Source organism: Mangifera indica, chromosome 8 (genome assembly GCF_011075055.1).
Source record: "Mangifera indica cultivar Alphonso chromosome 8, CATAS_Mindica_2.1, whole genome shotgun sequence".
Classification (NCBI taxonomy): Eukaryota; Viridiplantae; Streptophyta; class Magnoliopsida; order Sapindales; family Anacardiaceae; genus Mangifera; species Mangifera indica.
In genome coordinates, this window is record NC_058144.1 from 4,563,683 (window position 1) to 4,586,958 (window position 23,276).

Below are 23,276 nucleotides of genomic sequence, written 5' to 3' on the forward strand. Positions count from 1 at the left end.
TCTAAGCTGAGAAAGATTTATGAATGTTTTAACAGTTATATTTTATTAATATTTATGGCAAATTGGAGTTTGAATTAAAAAAGATGGACTAAGTACAATCCATGATTGGATGAATTATTGATTTAGCATACGATTTAAATAAATATTAAAAATAATATTTAAATTAAATTTACATAATTAATTATTAAATATTGATTTTATTTTGAATTAAATATTAAATTTTATTTCAATAATTATAAACATATTGATTTTTATTTTCAAAAAAATTATCACATTTTCTGTTTTTATATCAAATATATAAATAACTAAAAGCAGAAACGAGAATCAGGAGAAAGGAAGCGAACTGCTTTTTCGCTGATTAATTAAAAAAGAAAGATTACATACACTGAGACAACCACGGGGACGAGCAGCACAAGCTCCACTAAGTATTTTGAAAAATATGGACCACCCTCTTCCTTCCACGTAGCAAACCACTTATAAAAAGAATCCCTGCACTTATGCATTTGCTAATGCCTCTTTTTGTCTCCATTGTTCACTCATTCCTAAACTCATCTAAAACAGCCATCAAACCTATAAATTTTTTAAATCTACTAGTAGAAACTCTGAACTACTGTCGAAGAAACTAGGAATTACTCACCATGTCTTGCTTGAGCCGAGTTTTGGCGATTTCTTATCCATCGAAGCCGCTTGGTCGATACAAGCAGGGTCGTATCGACGCCGGAATTATCCAGGTTAATCGAAGATTAAGGTCGAACTGGCGATGTATGGCGTCAGAACCAGAGTCTTCCTCTTTGTCACCGTCAATTGATGCTGGCTCCACCGACAGAAGCGCTGCTGGGTACTATTAAGTTTTCTATTTCCTAATTTTTCTTAAATTTTATTGTGATAATTTTTTACTGCTGTAATATTTTTGATTGTATATATGCTTAGAAACTGTGATAAGTTAAAAAGTTGGTCAAGAAGTGTAAATTTCGTGCTATTGTTGATTTTTTTTGTGGCAAAATTTAGTATCAGAAATTATTTAGTAAATTTTTCTAGAAGTTTACTTTGAAGAAGAAAAGTTGAATTAATTAGAAAGTATGTGGTTGGTTGTAATTATCGTGCTGATGGTATGGATATATTGGGACCTCCTTTTACTCTGCCGTGCACGGATTTATCATCAACTTTTTAGTAGAATGTTTGTTATGTACAGCAGTCATTGGTAGTGAGTTTTGGATTCAATTTGGATGAGATGCCGTCCTGAGTTTGCATCAATAGATATAGATAGGGTTTTTATGTTTATAATTATTATTATTATTTCAAAATTAATGCATATCCACATGATGATCATGGATATTAAGAATAGTTTAAAAGTTGTGTGAGGGTCTCAAAATTTTGAGGTTAATACTTTCTTCTTCTTTAGAATGGAATGTAAAAGGAAAAAAATTTGTTAGCATTTGCATTGCATTAATTAGGGCTGGACTCAAGCCGAGCCAGCTTGAGCTCGAGCTCGGCTCGGCTTGGTTCTAGCCCGAAACGAGCCGGGCTCTGTTCGGCTCGATCGAGCTTGAGCTGGCTCGGTAGATTTTTTTTTTAAATTTTTTATACAAAACGACGTCGTTTTGATTTATATATATATATATATATATATATATATATAAAACGATGCCGTTTTGATATGAAAAACGAGCCGAGCCGAGCCGTAAACGAGCCGAGCCAAACTCGAGCCGAGCCGAGTTCGGCTCGAGTCGAGCTTGAGCCGAACTCGAGCCGAGCCGTAAATGACGCTTTCTTTTCCATGGGGAAAGGAGGTGCTTTTGTATATAAATGAAAATATGAAAAACTTTAAAATAACTAAGTTGTAATAGTAACAAAATCTAGTAAATAACTTTTCTGTGCAATGTCTTGTGATTTTGAATGCAGATTTTGTATCATAGAAGGGCCAGAAACTGTGCAGGACTTTGCAAAAATGGAAATGCAAGAAATTCAAGATAATATTCGTAGTCGTCGCAATAAAATTTTCCTGCACATGGAAGAGGTGGGTATGAAAGGATTACTAAATTCCTTGTAGGCATAAAATACATTATAATTGGAAGTATACTATCAAGGATAATTATAATTAACATCATATTCTATTTTTTTTCTTTTAACTTCGTGAAGCAGATTGAATTCATGAGTCAGCTAGTCACAGTTACAGGCCTTATATAGAGAAACAGTGAAATATCAAAAATCTTGGTGCATTTTCCATGCTTTAATTTTATTCTCACTTGCTATTCGGTAGTTCACCTCTAATGACCAAACTGATGGTCAGATGTTACCCACTCTCTATTATGGTTTTTATGATTTCAAGTGGGTTTTCTATGGACTACTATGGATAAAAAAAATCAAAGAGGCATTCAAACTGTAATTTTAATTATCTGTTTTTTTATATGGGGACCGGTTCTTCATTCTATGTGTAGAAATTATTTGTGAAAGTTACCTTAATCTAGTTGTTAAAGAGAATGGGATCGTCCAGGTTCTTTTATATGAGGAGCCTTAAGTTCTTTTTTTGAGTTGAAACCAAACAAAATAAATTTTTTTAAAGGAGTTCTTGACATTAAAATATTTATTTTAGCTAGTAGATAAGCTCATCCAGTTAAGCACTTAATTGATTATATGTGGGCTTAAAATGTGTAGGTTCGCAGGCTGAGAATACAACAAAGAATTAAAAGTGCTGAACTTGGTATGAAGGAAGAGCAAGAACATGAACTTCCTAACTTTCCATCATTCATCCCATTCTTACCTCCTTTGGTTAGTTCTCTTTCCTACTTATTGTTCATACTCAGAATTCATGTATCAGAAACTTATTTTCAGCTGGAACTCTTTCCGTAACTTTTCCTCTGTTTTTTTATTCGTAAAGTATCAAATGTAGATTTTCTTTTTCTTTTTTTGATCACATGTTAAGTAACGAATGCAATCAATGTATTCTTGCAGAGCTCAGCCAATCTGAAGGTCTATTATGCTACTTGTTTTTCTCTCATTGCGGGCATTATTATTTTTGGTGGCCTTCTAGCACCTACCGTAAGTTATTTGTGGACATAACTACTATGATCTGATAAAGCGTGATAAACCAAAAATAATTTCAATGCAATCAGAATTCAATATCTACCTCTATTTTTATTTTTTACCTTACTCTGTTTTGCCAAGGCTCCCTCTACTTCTTAACATATATCTCTCCATCTATTTCCATTGCTATATCCCTCTCAGTGTGATTTGCACTTAAATCTTTTCTCAAATATGCTAGAAATTTAATTATTTTATGTTTCTTTTAGAAAGAGTGCAATTCAAATTTTCTGTGAGAGAAGAACTTGCATGGCAAGATAAGAAATATTCCATTGTGTAAATTATTTGAAGCATGAAAGATGCAGAATGATGCAGCCAAGGCATGCAAACTTGGAAAACAAGCCAAGAGTGTTATAAGGTCATGCTAAATGTGTTAAGTCCTTTATGAATGAATATTAAATTTAGCAAAACTTTAGTCCAGGTGAAAGTCATTATGACTACTAACAAAGAGGATATGCCTAAAATTTTCTCAGCATACAGCGTTTATATCAAGGAAAGGGAGAATTTAATTTCCTTTACTTTACCCTGTTTTTAATCCTTGTTTTATTTCAATCTCAGCTAGAGCTGAAGCTAGGGATTGGTGGCACGTCTTATGAGGATTTTATCCGTAATGTTCATCTACCAATGCAGTTGAGGTATCCATTGTATTTTGGCTTGTTATTGATATTTAATTTGATTACTTTCATTGCTACATGGGAGAGGGGAACAATTAGTCAGGTGTTTACCAGAGAGAATTTGTTAGAGGAACATTTGTTACATCAGATATCCGAGTTTAGAGTTTTAATTTACATCTTCCAATACATCCATGATGACTTTTAGGGCATAGTATTTTGGCTTGCTACAAGATTACTTGCAGTTGAGGTATGCATCGTATTTTGTCTTGTTATTGATAGTTAATTTGATTACTTCCATTGCTACATGGGAGGGGGGAGAACAATTAGTCAGGTGTTAACCGGACAGAACTTGTTAGAAGAACATTTGTTACATTAGATATCTGATAGATACTTGGGCAACACCTCACCGCCAACACTATTTCAGACAATATCTCTCCCCACTGATTTAATCACCAAACTGGAGCAACTGCAGATACTAATAAATTCCAGCCAAGACAGAACATGCAAAATGAAATAGAGTAGAAAAATATGTATTGTATTGATTGGTTTGTCAACTTAAATACAACATTACTCTATCAATACAATGACTATTTCCCAGCTAATACAATTGTTAATTCTCAGAATTACAGAGCAAAAACAGAATCCCACAAAAGCACACTCAATAACAACAAACTGGATTTCAAAAGGATTCACTAAAAACCACCACAAGAAACAGTAAGCCAAGGGCTCCCTTGTTCAGCTTTCGAGAGGCTGAAACTCTCCCGCTCACATTCCTCAAATTTTCCCTCCTCCTCTCTTCCGCTCAAGGTTTCTTTTTATCTCTCCATTTCCACTGTATTCCCAATCCAGCATTGCCACTTGATCTTGGGATATCTTGGTGGTCCCACATTCTGATTGCGTATCCTGATCTGGAGGCTTCTCCTGTGCTGCATGTTCCCCTGCAGGTTGAGTATGTTTTAGTATAAGTTGACTTGCTAGTTGACTGCTACTTGTTATCCTCCTAGCGTTGCCACTTGTGTTTCTTCTTTTCTTCATATAAACATAATCCCTAACATTACCCCTCCCATGGAGAGACACCTTGTCCTCAAGGTGCGATTGGGGAAAGAGATATTGAAGGTTGTTGCATGATTCCCAAGTCCACTTGCAATCCGACAACCCTTTCCACTTATTAAGCAATTCAAGATCTCTATGGGAGGAATACTTGTATTCTGATACACCTTTAAGCTGCTCCTCTAGCAAGTCTTCCTTCAAGCCTTTCATATCGCCACATTTTATCAGATCACGAACAAGGCTACGAATATCACAGCGCACAGAAAAGTTTACAACAGCCCATCGTTCTATCTTTGTTGGCTCCACTAATTTCTCATTATTGAAATTCCGCCACCCATTTCGAGGAAAGAAATCCTCACCATTTCCTACTTTTAACCTTGGGCTGGACAACACACGACCTTCCACTTTGTAAGCTTTGGAGCGATAAGGGCGACATACTCTCTTTCGATCATTCGCACTAGGGCTCTCGCACCTATCAGGACTTCCATTTCCATTGTTTCTGCTGGATGAAATTTCCTCAAGCACAACAGTAAACTCTAGCTTATTGCGGGGAAGGGGACCAACAGTAAATAAACTCTTCTCCCCATCGTATGCAAAGTCCTCTCCAGCTAACTCATTATCATAGTTCTCTTGCACTCTGTCAATTACTCGTCTTCCATTACCCTTGCCATCAACAAGACGACCATCCTCATATGAGAGGGAAACACTATAATGGAAGAAGTGACCATTAACACTGGTAACATTAACTCTGAAGTGATTTGTAAGCACAACAATCTTTTGCCCTTTAGATCCAAGGCCACGCTTCGATATTGGAAGCCTCACCACCTTTTTCTTAAATGGTTCAGGTTCCACCTTTGTTGGAGTGAAATCTGGTGGAATTACTGGTGGAGGTAGTGGCAATGCATCATCTGTCCCATTTCCTTTATGGGCTCCATTTCCTTCGTGAGCCCCATTCCCTTCATGGGGTATCCCCTTAATTTTCTTCTTCTTTGATTTGGCCTCTTTCTCTTCGTCAGCTTCTTCAACGACACTTACCTCTATTTCCTTTACCTTTTCAGGCTCAGGAGACTCAGAGTTTGTGAACACTTCATTTGCAGTCTCAACTTTGACAAATTTTCCATCACTATAGCTATCAGAATAATTTTTGCTGGTCTTATGAATTTCAATTTTAACAATGTTCACTCTATTTTTTTTGAGAAAAGATAAAAAGCTATCACGCCTGTCATCTGTCGGTCGGTAATGCCCATTATCTATATCAGTTTGGATACGAATATCAAGATCAACAGCTTCTTTCAAAAGCTCAGGCTCAGTAACAGAAAGAAACCGCAGCTTGTCCACAACATCACTTGCATTGCTAATAAGCTCACGCAGGAACACTTCTTTGTTACTGTACAAGCTATTAACAATAAGGTCCATGAGTCGACTAACCTCTACTTGATATTCGTATTTCTCAGGTGGAGGTGAGGATGATGTGTCAGATGCTGTTGCAGTTGACTCATACCAGCTGCCCAAAAACAAACCATTCTTTTTCAAATTTAATTCAGTCGAATAACAGACAGTACCCGATTGCCTAGCTGTTAACACTGAATACCATCTGAGTTTGGTATCACTCTCTAATACCGAGTCCCCGGATTGATTGCTGCCGCTAATAGGTGCGACGGTTGCACTTCGAAGGTAGCGCGCACTTCCGTGGCGCAGAATAGTCGAAGCCGAACGCTTGGTGAGCTTGTGCATGATCGCAAAGTTTCGAAAGAGTGTTTGTGAAATGAGTGATTCCATGAGTTGCAAGCGAGTCGAACTGGTGAAATACTTATATAAAAGCAGTTCCAGTGGGGTTGTTGATTGAGGTTTTTGTAAAATAAGGTTTTGGGCTGGAATCTGGTTTTTTAAATATGAAATAGGTGTTGGCCTTGTTGATGAGTGATTGGAAAAGGGGTGGGTAAATGTTAAAGGGTTATTTGGGCCTGGGTCATATATTTTGGTTGGGTTAGTGGAAGAGTTAATGAAAAATTGGGTTGGGTGTTGAGTCAATACTTGGTTTATGCTGGCTGGGTTTGATTTTTAGGGGATGATTTTTGGATCGGGTCGGGTCTTTAGATTGGGTAGCAAATGGGTAGGGTTATTTCCTTCCATTTTTTCCCTTGTCTCCTTCCACCATCCGTTTTCCTGCAACTCCTCATCTCTTTTTTTAATAAACTGTGCCGCCTCCACTTCTACGTATTTCTCACCGAATTTTGTTGATTCTTCAACAGATTTTCCTATTTGGGCACCAGACATAATCGATCTACTCTTTTTATTGTCAGAATTTTCAATCTTTATTTCTGCTTCCCTTTTTTTGGTTTCTCTATCAAACGCAATTAGAATGCCTTCATCATCTGGATCATCCTCTTCCACCACCAGAACAGCCCATGACTTGCGTTTACAGTCATGGTTCAACTCCTCTTTGCCATCACAACGAGAACAAACTCTGTTAGCCCTCAGTTCTCGAATTTCCCACTGGGTTAGTCGCCGGACAATCCACCAACGTCCACCGTCTTTGATAAAGTCGATTTTTTCCATCCTCAGAATCGTCGCTCTGATACCAATTGATAGATACTTGGGCAACACCTCACCGCCAACACTATTTCAGACAATATCTCTCCCCACTGATTTAATCACCAAACTGGAGCAACTGCAGATACTAATAAATTCCAGCCAAGACAGAACATGCAAAATGAAATAGAGCAGAAAAATATGTATTGTATTGATTGGTTTGTCAACTTAAATACAACATTACTCTATCAATACAATGACTATTTCCCAGCTAATACAATTGTTAATTCTCAGAATTACAGAGCAAAAACAGAATCCCACAAAAGCACACTCAATAACAACAAACTGGATTTCAAAAAGATTCACTAAAAACCACCACAAGAAACAGTAAGCCAAGGGCTCCCTTGTTCAGCTTTCGAGAGGCTGAAACTCTCCCGCTCACATTCCTCAAATTTTCCCCCCTCCTCTCTTCCGCTCAAGGTTTCTTTTTATCTCTCCATTTCCACTGTATTCCCAATCCAGCATTGCCACTTGATCTTGGGATATCTTGGTGGTCCCACATTCTGATTGCGTATCCTGATCTGGAGGCTTCTCCTGTGCTGCATGTTCCCCTGCAGGTTGAGTATGTTTTAGTATAAGTTGACTTGCTAGTTGACTGCTACTTGTTATCCTCCTAGCGTTGCCACTTGTGTTTCTTCTTTTCTTCATATAAACATAATCCCTAACAATATCCCAATTTGGAGTTTTAATTTACATCTTCCAACACATCCATGGTGACTTTTATATCACAATGTTGTGTTTCAAATGATGTATTTGTAATTTCATTACTTTACTAGCTTTTACTGCTGTAATGTGCAGTCAGGTTGATCCTATAGTTGCTTCGTTCTCTGGTGGAGCTGTTGGGGTAATTTCAGCCTTGATGGTAGTTGAAGTAAACAATGTGAAACTGCAGGAACATAAAAGATGCAAATACTGTCTTGGAACTGGTATAGTGCTGAATCTTTCCTCCATTGTCTGATTTTTTTTACTGTCATTTAATGGGATGATGAAATTTTTTAGAAACTGGTCATTATTTATTCAATTATGGTCCAAAATGAAGATTTGTTTTGCCAAAAGATGTGGGATGGGCTATCAGATCCATTCTGTGAATGTTTAGTTTGCACTGTGTTAGACAGATGATCATGGCCTGGTCTTGGCTTTCAGAAATTTAACTGGGAACATTTTTGAACTGATTAAGACTGCACTTGAGACTTGACAGCTCCCTCCACTTATGCATCTTTCTATTGGTGCGTGGATGACATGAAACAACCAAGGAAATAACGAAAACAAACAACAGATTTTATGTATTGATCTCCTAATACACCTCAAATACTCCGAATTTGTTGATGAGTACCTGTACCCACCTAAACCCTGGAGGACTTTCCTTTGGCAGTTTTCTTTGTTCTTATTAGTAGCCTTAAATTCAAATTTGAACCTTTTTTTTTCATTCTTGCATTTTCGTCTGTTTTAATTTGAACTGAGATATGAACCTATCTCTATATTCTATGTGGGTTATGTATTTATTTAATTAATTATGGTGTTCACATTTCAACCTATTTAATGCAGGGTATCTTGCTTGTGCTCGGTGTTCCAGCACAGGATCACTTGTTCTTATAGAACCTGTCTCGACTGTCATTGGTGGAGACCAACCCCTATCAGCACCCAAAACGGAAAGATGTCCGAACTGTTCAGGATCTGGAAAGGTTGGGCATCTTGTTGAAAATATATTAAAGGAGACAGTCAAATACAAAATTCATATTCTACTTCCACAATAGTAAAATACAATTTTGAATTACAAGTATACAGCGTTCAATTTTATGATTATTATTATTTTTTCCATATTTTGCAGGTGATGTGTCCCACATGCCTTTGTACTGGAATGGCCATGGCAAGTGAACATGATCCCCGCATCGATCCCTTCATTTAGAGGTGCATCAGGTCTCTCTCTTTCTCTCTATCCTAACATGTAAAAAATTGTGCCAAAGATGTGTACGTGCAATATATAACCAATTTTGTGTATACAAACATGAACAACCATCATTGTGGACATTTAAGCGCCCAAATTATGCACTTTAAATTAATATTTAAAAAAATTAAAATAAAATGAAATTTCTCCACTCCCGACTTTTGAAAGAAAACCATGCAATTTCTGTAGCTCATCTGATTAATAGAAAACTATGAAATGTCTTCGCTCATCTGATTAAGAGAAAACTTACTTTCAAGGGTTTGATTCAGGTGGATTAAATGGTTCCTATGAAAGGTTTTTGACTTTCCATCTGGTGGTACTCCATTTTTGAGTTTAATGAAATCCGTTACTGATCACTTGAAATTACAGAATGCAAGCGCAAAATTGGAAATTAAATGCAGCTACAAAAAACTATTCTTGTAAAGGGTAATATTTTTTAGATATAAATATCTGTACATATAGATGTGACGTCAATTGATTGCTTGTTATAATTTATATGTATTTTATGGTAGATCTTTTTATCCCAGGGACCACAAATCCTAGCTTCGCCCAGGTAAGTGATGGCAAGAATGGACCACATCATGCCGTACGATCAAGAAATGGTTTTGCTGCTCTGAGAAATCCGAGATATTTGTTCCGCTAGGATTTCTTTTGTCGAAATATGAGTCATTCTTGTGCAACGAAATATTCTTATAATCATAAAAAAATAAAATAAAAATAGCTGAGATTATTATATTTTATAAAAATTAAAGCTTTTGTTAATGATCTAATTAACTGAAATATATTTTTTAAATAATGACTACATCAATTTTTAACTATTAAATGGTATATTTTAAATTATTTAAATATAATACATAATCATGTTTTACTCATAATAAAATTACGTATGCAATTTTTATATATAATTTTGTATATAAAAAATAATATATTATTTTATCTTTAATTTTTAATTATCTAATTATATGATAATATATTATTATTTATATATAAAATTATATATAAAAATAATGTATTTTTATTTGTATATAAAATAACGGGTCTTTGGCTTTGGGCTATCCGAATATATGGCCCATTTATAAATTTGAAGTAGAGGGTAAATTTGCCGTTAAAAGTTGAGAAAGCGGAGGTGAAGAAAAACGCAGGGTCAAAATGGAAGCTCTGATAGCCTCGTACGGTGACACATCGTCCGATTCTGATTCAGAACTCAGTAGCTCAACGACAATTACAAGCACCGGTGCCACAAATTCAAATGTTCAGCCGGAGACGACTAGTTTGCCTTTGCCGCCTCCGCCTCTCTCTCTCCTCACTCCTCCCAATTCATTGGGTAAACTTCAGAAATCGTGTACTATTCTTTCAGTTAGCTTTCGTGCTCACCATGTGTTTGTTATATTTTGCCAATGAAAGGTACGGTCGATTATCTCACTAGTAGTCAGCCTCAGCCGAGCAGACTCCGGAGCTTTCCCCATGTTGAAGGCAACTATGCCTTACACGTCTATATCCCAGGTCTTTTAAGCTTCGACTTTCTTTAATTTTTTTTTTAAGGGAATTTAAATTAAAGAGAAAATATTTAGGGTCACTGAACCATTATTTCATGGAATTTACGGCTATTGTGCTTCCATTTTATTGCATTGCGATATTTAACAGCAGATTTTCTTCTCTAGTTACTGTACCATCTGCATCAAAGAAGGAGCTGGCCCAGCTTTTGAAGAAGGTTTCATCTATTGTACCAGGTCTTCATGCTGTTGACATTGACATTCCATTAAGTAGCCTGTGTGAAGATGATTCTAAGTTTCAGCTAGTTACATTGGGAAGGCAATTTCACATAAGTTTAGGAAGAACTGTCCCAATACGTGTTCACCAAATTGACTCCATTGTAGCAATGCTTCGCCAGAAGCTTCAGTGTCAGCGGCGGTCAGATTATATATCCTTGCATATTTTATTAGCATTCAATCGTGTGATAGAGTTTAACGAACTGTTTTATTGCAAGCAGGTTTTGGATTGATTTTAGTCAGTGGGAGGTTTTCATAAATGATGATTGCACACGATCATTTCTCTCAATAGAAGTTCTTACAGGAGGATTACTTGAGGTATGCTCTATGTATTTCTTTTCTAGTTAGCCCTTTGCTTTTGCTAAGGGGAAGCTTCACTTGGATACGTACAATCATCTGCAAGTCTACATGCCCCGTGTTTTCAATTTTCTAGTGGATTTAGCAGATGAATAAATTGTTAGAATGATTGCTTATGTGATCATACATGCGTACCCAACGTCAAATGATTTCATTCAATTTCCCATTAATTGATTGGTTTCGAACATTTCAGATCACTAAGCAGATTCAAGTGGTTAACGAGGTTTACAGGCTTCATAATCTTCCCGAGTTTTACAAGGTTTGGTTATTAATTTTGTTGACTTTTTGCCATGTTGCTAATAGCATATTCTCAGTGTGTGTATGTGTGTAAAAAATGCTTAAGTATCCAGTCTCTGTTATGTCTCATGTATGCTCTGTTGAATGTTGATAACAGAGCCCACGCCCTCATATATCCTTAGCTTGGGCATTGGGAGATATTAGCAATTCTTTAAAGAGAGTGATCGAAGAAGAGACAAAGAAATTAAGGGTCGAGGGTTCATTACAGAAACGTATCTTTTCAAGTAAATTCAGTGGTACTGAGTGTAAGATTGGTAGTAAAATATATAAAATATGTAAATTTTCAGATAATTAACAAAACTGGAGCAGTATGTTATTCATCAAAGGGATTTGAGTTTCTTTGTTTTCTTGCAGCTCTTTCTTTGTGTTCTCTTGCAGTCATAGACAAACAGATAAATTGCAAGTAGATAAATAAAGGGAACTAAAACCATCTGTGACTGTGAGCCCTTGTCTTAAAATCATCAGGCTCCATCCCTGCTCCTGGCTCCTGGGATTATGTTTTACAACTGTTTTCAGTGAGCTTCAGATTAAAGGGCCCCTCCACGTTTCTCAAAATAAATGAGTGGGTGGGTGGGCCCTCATCTACTTTTTGAATTCTACGTTTTACATCTTTTCGTGACAGCCGTGTTACCGTGTACCAGTGTCCAGTGCCCAGTGGACACTTTTGTTTGTTTCCTTGACCCGCAAATTATATTACTAGTGGGATCTGCCGCATTAACTGGAATTGGATCAACCACATATCATAAATATTGCATACATCTCACCTACACCATATGTTATGTATTAATTGATATATTAAATTCAATTTAATATATACTTATGTCATATTAAATAATAATAATTATTTCAAAATATACGTTAATATTATTTCGGTTATTTTATACAAATATGGATGTTAATTTAAAGAGAGTTGCGAATGGGTTCATTGTGGGAACTAATTAGGTAAGACACGTGGTTAGATATAAATGACTGAATTTAATATGATACAGCACGTTTAAAGTAAGTGAGCTGTGGTCAAATCTAAGGTTAATTCCTTAAACAAACACAACACGGCCCTGCATTTCAACTTTTATATATATATATATATATATATAGTAGGGTAGAAAGTAGTTATGAGATAATATATATGTATATATATGGGGGATTTGTTATTTATGAGATAATATTTATTAAAATTTTTAGTTAGGGTAGAAAGTAGAATGATTAATGTTAAAAAATATAATTTATTAATTTTTTTCTTACAAAATTTTTAAAATTAATAATTTGATTTATATCTAAAACTTGTTTAATTAAAAAATTTATATTTTTATTCTTTTTAAATCTAAATTTTCATCTTTTTCTCGTTTTAATTGTCTCTAAATTTTTGAAAATTTTAATTTAACATCGCATTTTAATTTTAGATTACTAAAAAGTTCAATGATCTCTCTTTCTGTTGATTAAGTTAGTGTCTATCTTTGCCTCCAAATCGATATACATGGACGAAGCTTATCATCTCTGATGAGATCTCTTCATTGTCTTTAAAAGAAAATTGATGATTTTGTCTTTATCTTTTATAAAAAAAAATTTAACAAAAATTAATTTATAAATAAATATTTAGATTTCTTAAAACTCACAAATGTATATATATATTTGTATTAAAATTTAGGTAAAAACTAATGCTTTGACCATGTTAGTAAGAGAAATATGAAATTCCCAAAATGCTCATATTACGGCGAATATATTTCACAATGTAATCCGCTCGCTCTCCCGGCTGTTCACTTATCATATCAGAAAGTACAGAGATCTACAAATTCGACACGTGGTCAATTACACAGGAGAGTACGCTCTTAAATTATACTCGCGAGTATAGTATCTCCATCGAGTGACTTTTAGGTGGCAAAACTAACATTATAAATGCTGCCATAATGGTCTGATCTCATTACAGAAGCAACCATCCGGCACATTTCCTCTCTCTAGAAATCTCTCTTCCTTTTTCTCTGTTAAAATCTTTCGCTTTCTTCATCTCTTTTTCTTTCCGATTTCACATCACCCGATTTCCGTCCGGTTTTATCTCCGGCAACTTTGATATGTACAAAACTGTTGGCTGATCGACTCTGAAAACGATTTGATTCATCGAGATTTTGAAGAAAATCGGACAAAGAGTTCTGCATGAGCTGGTTGAGAAAGCTGGGTTTCTATTTGTTGTCCTCGAATTCCAACCATTTCATTACGTGTCTCTTGATTTTTATCCTTCATTATTCCCCTCAATTGCCTCCATCATTATTTAATTTTGAAAAAAAACCAACAGAGCCATTATTATTAATTAACATACGCAATTACTTTCAAAATATTATTAATCCTCTGTTAATAATATCGTCTTGCCATGGATTCAACAAACAGGAGTAATCGTCAATTAAGCAGAGGTTGGTAATGATTAGATTGTTTTTACAGTTTTTCACCGTTGCTTGGTTCATTTTTTTATCATTTTATACGTGTCGGTGGCATGTTCAAATTTTGTTTGGTTGTGTTGTGAAGCTCCTTGCTATTCGAACGTGGAGAGGGGGCAGGCAAGGTCGCCATCTGTTATTGTTATTGGCGGTGGCATGGCTGGAGTTGCAGCGGCTCGTGCTCTCCATGATGCGTCATTTAAGGTAAAAATAATTTTTTAATTTCATTGATAATTTATATTTTTTTAGAGTACATGTGTGCTTATATTTTCGTGTTCTACTTGGAGTCTACTTATCTTTATCTGTTTTTGAAACTATTAGCTCATTTTTTTCAATTATGCTGGCCCTAAAAGTCCACGCCTAATTTTCATTGTTGCCATTTGATTTTGACTTATGGAAAGAAATGTTTAATTTTTATTATTTACTTGCGACAAAGTCAAGGGAAACTTTTTTCTATTTTGAGCAACTGTTTCTTATGATTTTAGCTACCCAACTCTTTTTGAGAAATATGGCCTCATTTGTCAGCTTTAACCTGTTGAGATTTAGCTGATTTTGCCATGGTTAGAACTTAGGAATATGCCGACTGAATAGAAAGTGCTGCGGAAGGGTAGTTACGCCAAAAAAAAAAAAAAAAATTCTTGCTGAAGCGTCCTCGATGAAAAGCATCTCCGTTATTGTCTACTTGCTAAGGAATCGACATAGATAACAACCCTTCTTAATTTATTCGTGCCCAGAGGCAACACTTGTTTGGACCTTAAAATATTTTTAAAGGTTCGCTTTTTACCATGCTCTTTTTCATTTCATGGGCAGGTTGTCCTTTTGGAATCTCGGGATAGGCTTGGTGGTCGAGTTAACACTGATTATACCTTTGGTTTTCCCGTTGACCTGGGTGCATCATGGTAATTTTACTTGTCCTTAAAACGTAAATTTCTTAGTCATTTCTTTGTAGTGTAACAAGTTTTGGTCTCCAATGTTCATGTTGATGTTTCAGGCTGCATGGAGTCTGCAATGAAAATCCACTCGCACCTGTGATTGGGAGACTAGGGTTACCTCTATACCGCACAAGCGGTGATAATTCTGTGTTGTATGACCATGATTTAGAAAGGTGAAGATATGTTAAATTTGTTTCTCTCCGTGTGCCTGTAGTTTGATGTTACTTACTCTGGTTTCGTCTGTTAATAGTTACCTTTGAATCATTGTTCAGTTCATGTATAGAAGCCTTATTATCTGTTTTATTTTGTATGTTTAAATGAACGTGATGATTTTGTACGGTTAAATTCTTAAACCAATAACGTCCTGGTTTCTCTGTTGTATTAGCATATTTCATTTTTGTTTTGCTAATTTCATAAACTAAAAAGAAGACCTGGTTTACGTGGATTGAATGAGTTTTAGCTTGCTTCACTTTGTGGGTTTATTTGAGTTACTTGCAAATCCTAAACTGAGCATTCAACTAAAATAATGATGTATTGCTATACTAGCGTTTACTTGATTTTAAAATCATACTAGCATAATGGGCTTGTAGCCATCAAATTTTAAGAATATCCAAGAGACAAGTTATTTCTCCATGATTGTGTCATCAAGGCATCATTTTATTTCTACAGTTTTTTTTTCCATATATTAAAATATTTTGTCTAAATTCTCCCAAGTGAGCAAAAACTTCCATTTGAAGCTATCGCTGGATTGGGCTAAGCATATATTCTCTTTGCAGCTATGCGCTTTTTGACATGGATGGGAACAAAGTTCCTGCAGAAGTAGTCACAAAGGTTGGGGAAGTTTTTGAGATCATTTTGGCAGAGGCAAGTTTTCTTCATTGTGCAATTTTTTCTCTTAATGTTTACTGCTGTCACAAGCTGGAGCTGAAACATAATATACTATCTTTCCTTGGATTGATCTTTGGGTCATCCTAGCTAAGGCTAGAGGAATGTACTGCTATTTTGCTGCACTTTAAGGGTTGTTTAATTTTCTTTTAGTAATGTAGCTTCTTTAACTTATTTTGTGTTTTGCATTGTGCATTCTTCTGAGTTACTTTTCCTAAATTCAGACAGGTAAAGTAAGACAAGAATTCAGTGAAGACAAGTCTATAGGACACGCCATTTCAATTGTTTTTGAAAGGAGACCAGAATTAAGGTTGCAACAGCATGCTTTGAGCTCTGTTTAATCTTTGTTTAAGTTAAAGAATTTGAGTTACTGAATTTTGTTTGAACCAACAGGTTAGAGGGGCTTGCCCATAAGGTGCTTCAATGGTATTTATGCAGAATGGAAGGCTGGTTTGCTGCAGATGCTGATTCCATCTCAGTTAAATCCTGGGATAAGGCAAGTTTGCACTACATCTACAAGTTGAGATTTTTTAATCTTCACCGAATTTGTGTGTTATGAGAGTTGCTTAGTACAATCAACTGAGTGCATAAAAATAGAAATAAGGTTGTTCAATCCTGTATCCCTTGATTTAGTATTCCTGTGTTGCTAGGTAGTTGGCACCTTCTCTTCTTTCTTTCTCTGTTTTTCTCTTGTGCTTGTTCTGGATGTTAAAGATTAAAGCTCCTTGCATTTTTAACAATTTTTTTTTTATATATCAACAGTGTAACTTTTATGCCAGGTGATTTTAAAATATAATGTAAATTCATGGTAGCAGATCTATTTGGCATAAGTATAGTTCTGGCTTATTGAACTCTCAAAATTGTATAACATACTATACATCAACCAAGGGGTCGATGATTTAATTGGATCTGTATTGAGTATGGTCAACTTGTGTATAAGACAACTTCTTGTGTCCTATACTATCTGATTTTTTTTTTTTAATTTATTAAATTTCCAAGTGATGGAGTTAGGTTACGATGGCTGACCCATGGATAAGTTTATAACTTAAAATATGTTAAGAGATACATCTACAGTGGTTGGGCTCATCTTTCATATGTTGATTGTTCTTTTGTAATATTGTAAGAGCTACAAGCTATTGCATACTATTAAACTCAAATTTTAGTAATGATTTTTTTTTTTACGTACAGGAAGTGCTGCTCCCCGGTGGTCATGGGCTCATGGTTAGGGGCTATCTTCCAGTTATAAACAGCCTTGCCAAAGGCCTCGACATCCGCTTAGGCTGCAGGTGTGGATTATTTTTCTAAAGTAATCTTCAAGTTGCACACTGCTGTGGTATCACAGGACTTGTTTCAGGCACCATATCTTGACCTGATTTCTTTACAGGGTTACCAAAATTGATAGACGTTATAATGGAGTGAAGGTAACCGTAGAAGATGGAACTACATTTGTGGCAGATGCTGCTATTGTTGCTGTTCCTCTTGGTGTTTTGAAGGCCAGGGCAATCAAGTTTGAGCCAAGCCTCCCAAACTGGAAGGAAGCAGCCATTGATAACCTTGGTGTGGGAATTGAAAATAAAATAGTGCTGCATTTTGATAAGGTGTTTTGGCCAAATGTGGAGTTCCTGGGAGTGGTTGCAGAGACATCTTATGGATGCAGCTACTTCCTAAATCTTCACAAGGCAACAGGTCATCCTGTCCTTGTTTACATGCCTGCTGGGCAGTTGGCCAAAGACATTGAGAAAATGTCTGATGAAGCTGCTGCTAATTTTGCTTTTATGCAACTCAAGAAGATCCTTCCTGATGCATCTGCCCCGGTATTTCATCTGCATACAACTTTGTTATCATGCATGCCACTTTAAAAATTTGTTGTACTGTTTAAGGTTTCCTACTTAATTTATACTTCAAATTTTGTACTAGTTAAACCAAGAATCTAATTCTGTATTTTAATGATGCAGATTAATTATCTTGTTTCGCACTGGGGCACAGATGTTAACTCACTTGGCTCCTATAGCTATGATACAGTAGGCAACTCCCATGATCTGTATGAAATGCTTAGGATTCCAGTGGACAACTTATTCTTTGCTGGGGAGGCAACAAGTTTTAGCTATCCAGGGTCAGTGCATGGTGCATTCTCAACTGGACTGATGGCTGCTGAGGACTGCCGGATGCGTGTTCTGGAGCGGTATGGAGAGGTAGACTTGTTCCAACCGGTCATGGGTGAGGAGTCTCCTGTTTCAGTACCACTTTTGATCTCTCGAATGTGATTCTAAAGTTCCCAGAAGCCTCTCAATGCTCTTAAATTGATAGTATATCGCTTTAGATAAGTAAACAAGGGATTTGGCTAACACACAATTGCCGCTTTTAGTGGTGGTTGGGCAATGCCGTGATAAACCACTGTTTTCCTATTGACTAACCATTGTAAGAATTGGTTAATGTGTGTGGTTACCTATATGTGTTGTTATTTGGACAAGAATAATATTAAGTTTGATATGAATTTAAATAAAGGTGGACTTATGGACAATTTGCTGTTTTAACCAATAACTGTTTTAATTGTGAGTTAATATTTGAATGATGGAGAAGTGAGAAGACACAAAATATTCTTATGCCCAATTATTTTGTTCGAATGTGGATATTACTTTTAAGAGATAAGAATGAACATGGTTGATTCTGGTGATGTTATTATCCTGAACTCCATTTAATTACGTGAGACACGTGGCTGGATGTGGATGGGTGACGTTATTATATTAAAGCACGTTTGAAGTAAGTGATATTTGTTCAAGTCTGTCTTTAATTCCTTAGTGTTATATATGTGGTGGATTTTCCGCCACGTAGGCAAGTTGACAAATTAGTGTGAATGCAAGAAATTAAGCATGCATTAAAGTCAAGGAAGGGGGCAGCAGGCTTTCTATATAAAGCCTTCTCCTCTCATTTGTACTGACGCCTTTTCTCAATTAATTGCAGATTACTTTTCTTTCTTCTCTTCATCCGGGAAAGCATTTTCCTTGAATAGCTTCTGCACTTCTTCTCCTCTTTTTTCATTTTTACTTTACTTTCATTATACTTACATACTTGATTATTAATTTTATAACACGTTATCAGCACCATCAACTCAGATATATAATATTTTTATATTATATCGTTATGCTGCTTAATTATTATAAATACGGATATCCCAGTTGTGATATCCCAATTGACTTTTAATTTCTGTTATATTTCTGCGTAATTTTTATTTATAATCATACAATATTTGCAATCCGAAATTTACAAAATTGTAAATCTGGACCTGAAGTTCTAAAACTCTTGAATCTAGACCTGAAGTCTGAAATATCATAAATCTGGACCCGAAGTCTTGAATATTATTTGTAACCTGAAGTTTACAATATTATGAATCTAGACCTGAAGTCTGAACTATTATAAATCTGGATCCAAAGTTCCGAATCCTATTTGTAACTTGAAGTTTACAAAATTATGAATCTGGACCTGTAGTCTTAAATATCATGAATCTGAATCTGAAATCCTGAATATCGTTCGTAATCCGAAGTTTACGAAATTATAAATTTGTGGCCTGAAATCATAAATATTATTTGTAACCTGACGCTTACAAAACCAAGAATCTAGACCGGAAGTTCTGATATTATTTAAATATTTATTTTTATTGTATTTCATTTATTTGAATATTTATTTATTCGCATATTTATTTATTTGAATCTTTATTTTTATTTATATCCAATTTACAACCTGAAGTTTGTAAAATCGTGAAAAAAAAATCATATATATGGGCCCGAAGTCCCGAGTTTTACGATTTATAATTTGAAGTTTGTAAAATCATGAGAATACATGTTTATGGGCCGGAAGTCCCTAGTTTCATAAATATGGGCCGAAAGTCCCCAGTTTCATCAAAGTCTTTATTTTAATAATGATATCCCCTTTGCAACCTGAAGTTTGCATAAAGTGTGAAAAATATGGACTTAAAGTCCAAAACATAATCAGAATACGTATTATAATATTCTGAAAACTAATTACAAAACCAGAAGTTTTGTATATATGGGATAATATATGGACCTGAAGCTTTCAAAATTAATCCCAATATTTCTCCTACAAAATCAGCTGTTTTGTAAATATGAAATAATATTTGAACCTGAAGTTTCAAAGATTAACTCATATATATTGTTTACAAAACCAGAAGTTCTGTAAATATGACAATAATTGAACCTGAAGTTCCTAAAATTAGATGGATAATATTAAATGAGTTTTTTACATGAGTCTCCACTTAAAATTTGTGAGCCTTGAAAAACTAACTAAATAAAATATCCCAGAAGGACAAATATGAGACTATTATCTTTTGGCATCATATCCCTGAAGGATTGCAAGCCGAAATATGAATACAATGACTCTATATTTAGTATAAATCTGTAATATTTTTCTCGTTATATATCGTTTTCTGAAGTGAACGCAACTACCAGAAGTAGTTATTATGAGTATGAAATGCCTAAAATTTTTATAATTAAATCCATCATATATATTTATTTTGAGTCATGCATATTATTTTGTATTTTATTGTCATGTTCTCTTCCTTTCAATATTTTGTATACGTTATAACTAACGTAATTTTTAAATGAAAGGAAATGGACTCCAAAATTGAAGCGTTGACTTCAAAAGCTGATGTGGGAGACATATGTTTGGTGGATAGTGCAACAACGCACACAATTCTTAAGGAAAAGAGATTCTTCTTATCTTTAGCATTAATTGAAGCTAAAGTAACCACCATATCAGGATCAATTGATCTGATAGAAGGCTCCGGAAGAGCCACAATTATATTAAATAATGAGACCAAATTAAGCATCAATGATGCATTATATTCAAGTAGATCCAGAAGAAATCTACTAAGTTTTAAAGATATAAGAAAAAATGGTTATCATTTTGAAACCATGAATGAAAATAGTACAGAATTCATCTGTATAACTAATAATGCCTCCGGAAGAAGGCTTATACTAGAAAAATTGTCTGCTTTATCATCTGGATTGTATTATACAACCATAAAGGCAATTGAAACCTACGCAGTATCGAACCAGAAGTTTGTTGATCCAAAAGCATTTACGCTTTGGCATGATTGTTTAGGCCACCCAGGATCTACAATGATGCGTAGAATTATTGAAAATTCACATGGACATATATTATAGAATTATAAAATTTTATTGTCTAGTGAACAATTCTGCACCGCTTGTACTCAAGGCAAATTAGTAATAAGACCATCTCCCTCCAAAATTGGAGGTGAATCCCCATCATTCTTGCAAAGGATTCAAGGGGATATATGTGGACCCATTCATCCACCAAGTGGGCCATTTCGTTATTTTATGGTCTTAATTGATGCATCTGCACGATGGTCTCATGTTTGTTTAATGCGTACTCGAAATGTTGCATTTGCTAAACTGTTAGCACAAATTATCAAATTAAGGGCACATTTTGTAGATTATTCGATCAAGTCAATGCGGCTTGATAATGCTGGTGAATTTACATCCAAAATATTTGATGATTATTGCATGTCTATGGGGATTGAGGTTGAACATCCAGTCTCGCATGTCCACACACAGAATGGATTAGCTGAGTCTCTTATCAAACGACTCCAGGTAATTGCACGTACTTTATTATTAAAAAGTCAATTACCTACTTCTATGTGGGGACATGCTATATTACATGCTGCAACGTTAATTCGCTTGCGACCTTCTTCTTATCATCAATATTCTCCCCTACAATTGGTTCTTGGTCACCAACCTGATGTATCTCATTTGAGAATTTTTGGTTGTGCTGTATATGTCCCTATTGCGTCCCCTCGACGCACAAAAATGGGACCCCAACGTCGTTTGGGAATATATGTTGGATATAATTTATCATCCATTATCAGGTACCTGGAACCATTAACAGGTGATCTTCTTACTGCACGATTTACAGATTGTCACTTTGATGAGACAACTTTTCCATCTTTAGGGAAAAAAAAAATGTCTCCTAAAGTTAGACATGAACTTACTTGGTATGTACCTACCATGTCTCATTTAGATCCTCGCACATCCCAAAGTGAAACTGAAGTGCAAAGGATAGTGCGATTACAAATTATTGCCAACCAAATGCCTGATGCATTTGTTGATACAGCAAAAGTGACAAGATCACATGTTCCAGCTGCTAATACACCAGCAAGAATCAATGTGACTGCTGAACAGTCCATTCGAACCGTGACTGATCTATCTACCTCACGCCAGAAGCGTGGTAGACCTGTTGGATCGAAGGACACTGTTCCTCGAAAAAGAAAGACAAATAATCAAACAAATATTCCTCCAGAAGAGGTTATAGTCCCTGAAGAGACTCAAACCCCAGAAGTGGCACAAGCCCCTGAAGTGGTACAAACCTCTGAAGTGGTATAAACCCCTGAAGTAGTACAAAATCCTGAAGAACAGGAAAATGAGAATATTAAAATATCTTTAAATTATGTTCATACACAAAAAATGTGGAATCGTGAAACAATTATAGTTGATGATATATTCTCATTTGCAGTAGCTACTGAAATTCTGAATGATGATGATTTTGAACCACGTTCTATGGCTGAGTGCAAACAAAGACATGATTGACCTAAATGGGAAGAAACAATTCAAACAGAATTAGCTTCCCTAGCAAAACGTCAAGTGTTTGGGCCTGTAGTTTCAACACCTCAAGACGTACAATCCGTTGGATATAAATGGGTATTTGTGAGAAAAAGAAATGAGAAAAATAAAATTGCTAGATATAAAGCCAGACTTGTAGCCCAAGGCTTTTCCCAAAGGCCCGGGATAGACTTTGATGAAACATATGTACCTGTAATGGATATAATCACATTCAAATATTTAATCAGTTTAACAGTCTCTGAAGGACTAGATATGCGTCTAATGGACGTAGTTACTGCTTATTTATATGGAAATTTGGACACTGAAATTTACATGAAACTCCCTGAAGGATACAAATTACCTGAAGCAAAAAGTGTCAATTCAAGAGGCTTGTACTCAATTAAATTACAACGATCATTGTACGGATTAAAACAATCCGGACGTATGTGGTACAATCGCCTCAGTGAATATTTGAAAAAAGAGGGTTATGTGAATGACCCTATATGCCCATGTGTCTTTATCAGAAGGTCAGAATCGAGATTTGCTATTGTAGCAGTTTATGTTGATGACATGAATTTAATTGGGACTCTTGAAGAGCTCTAAAAAACTGCTGAATATCTGAAAAAAGAATTTGAAATGAAGGATTTGGGGAAAACAAAATATTGTCTCGGCCTGCAGATCGAGCACAATTCAAAT

At 35.4% G+C, this 23,276-nt stretch overlaps 3 protein-coding genes across 6 annotated transcripts; all 3 read left to right on the forward strand.

Moving 5' to 3' along the window:
• The first annotated feature begins 361 nt into the window (after positions 1-361).
• On the forward strand, positions 362-9,433 carry LOC123222465 (protein ORANGE, chloroplastic-like). 2 transcript variants are annotated; one of them, XM_044645246.1, is made up of 8 exons: positions 367-838; positions 1,903-2,017; positions 2,656-2,769; positions 2,953-3,039; positions 3,640-3,716; positions 8,136-8,263; positions 8,883-9,019; positions 9,166-9,433. In XM_044645246.1, the coding sequence occupies exons 1-8, from the start codon at positions 639-641 to the stop codon at positions 9,241-9,243; spliced, it is 936 nt and encodes a 311-aa protein (XP_044501181.1). In that variant the 5' UTR covers positions 367-638; the 3' UTR covers positions 9,244-9,433. The 2 variants fall into 2 exon arrangements, with proteins under 2 accessions (XP_044501182.1, XP_044501181.1); XM_044645247.1 differs by lacking the exon at positions 2,953-3,039 and having other exon boundaries at positions 362-838.
• Positions 9,434-10,248: 815 nt separating this feature from the next.
• Positions 10,249-12,438, forward strand: LOC123223018 (U6 snRNA phosphodiesterase-like). Of its 2 annotated transcripts, XM_044646071.1 has the most exons (7): positions 10,306-10,606; positions 10,687-10,785; positions 10,944-11,193; positions 11,273-11,369; positions 11,602-11,667; positions 11,803-11,941; positions 12,060-12,438. In XM_044646071.1, the coding sequence occupies exons 1-7, from the start codon at positions 10,432-10,434 to the stop codon at positions 12,110-12,112; spliced, it is 879 nt and encodes a 292-aa protein (XP_044502006.1). In that variant the 5' UTR covers positions 10,306-10,431; the 3' UTR covers positions 12,113-12,438. The 2 variants fall into 2 exon arrangements, with proteins under 2 accessions (XP_044502005.1, XP_044502006.1); XM_044646070.1 differs by lacking the exon at positions 12,060-12,438 and having other exon boundaries at positions 10,249-10,606; positions 11,803-12,058.
• A 1,184-nt stretch (positions 12,439-13,622) lies between these two features.
• Positions 13,623-18,469, forward strand: LOC123224129 (polyamine oxidase 2-like). 2 transcript variants are annotated; one of them, XM_044647674.1, is made up of 10 exons: positions 13,623-14,107; positions 14,220-14,335; positions 14,942-15,030; positions 15,123-15,236; positions 15,840-15,931; positions 16,177-16,258; positions 16,342-16,444; positions 17,137-17,234; positions 17,333-17,762; positions 17,904-18,469. In XM_044647674.1, exons 1-10 carry the CDS (start codon positions 14,068-14,070, stop codon positions 18,210-18,212), a joined length of 1,473 nt encoding a protein of 490 aa, XP_044503609.1. In that variant the 5' UTR covers positions 13,623-14,067; the 3' UTR covers positions 18,213-18,469. The 2 variants fall into 2 exon arrangements, with proteins under 2 accessions (XP_044503609.1, XP_044503611.1); XM_044647676.1 differs by having other exon boundaries at positions 15,840-15,927; positions 16,173-16,258.
• The last annotated feature ends 4,807 nt before the right edge of the window (positions 18,470-23,276 follow it).

Excerpts from the sequence above, each read along its gene's own strand:
- LOC123223018 (XM_044646070.1), top strand. The coding sequence starts at position 10,432 with ATGGAAGCTCTGATAGCCTCGTACGGTGACACATCGTCCGATTCTGAT. Across the intron at positions 11,194-11,272 it reads AAGCTTCAGTGTCAGCGGCG|GTTTTGGATTGATTTTAGTC; the intron begins GTCAGATTATAT and ends TATTGCAAGCAG. Across the intron at positions 11,668-11,802 it reads ATCTTCCCGAGTTTTACAAG|AGCCCACGCCCTCATATATC; the intron begins GTTTGGTTATTA and ends TGTTGATAACAG.
- LOC123224129 (XM_044647674.1), top strand. The coding sequence starts at position 14,068 with ATGGATTCAACAAACAGGAGTAATCGTCAATTAAGCAGAG. Across the intron at positions 14,108-14,219 it reads TAATCGTCAATTAAGCAGAG|CTCCTTGCTATTCGAACGTG; the intron begins GTTGGTAATGAT and ends TGTGTTGTGAAG. Across the intron at positions 17,235-17,332 it reads GACATCCGCTTAGGCTGCAG|GGTTACCAAAATTGATAGAC; the intron begins GTGTGGATTATT and ends ATTTCTTTACAG.
- LOC123222465 (XM_044645246.1), top strand. The coding sequence starts at position 639 with ATGTCTTGCTTGAGCCGAGTTTTGGCGATTTCTTATCCATCGAAGCCG. Across the intron at positions 2,770-2,952 it reads TCCCATTCTTACCTCCTTTG|AGCTCAGCCAATCTGAAGGT; the intron begins GTTAGTTCTCTT and ends GTATTCTTGCAG. Across the intron at positions 9,020-9,165 it reads ACTGTTCAGGATCTGGAAAG|GTGATGTGTCCCACATGCCT; the intron begins GTTGGGCATCTT and ends CATATTTTGCAG.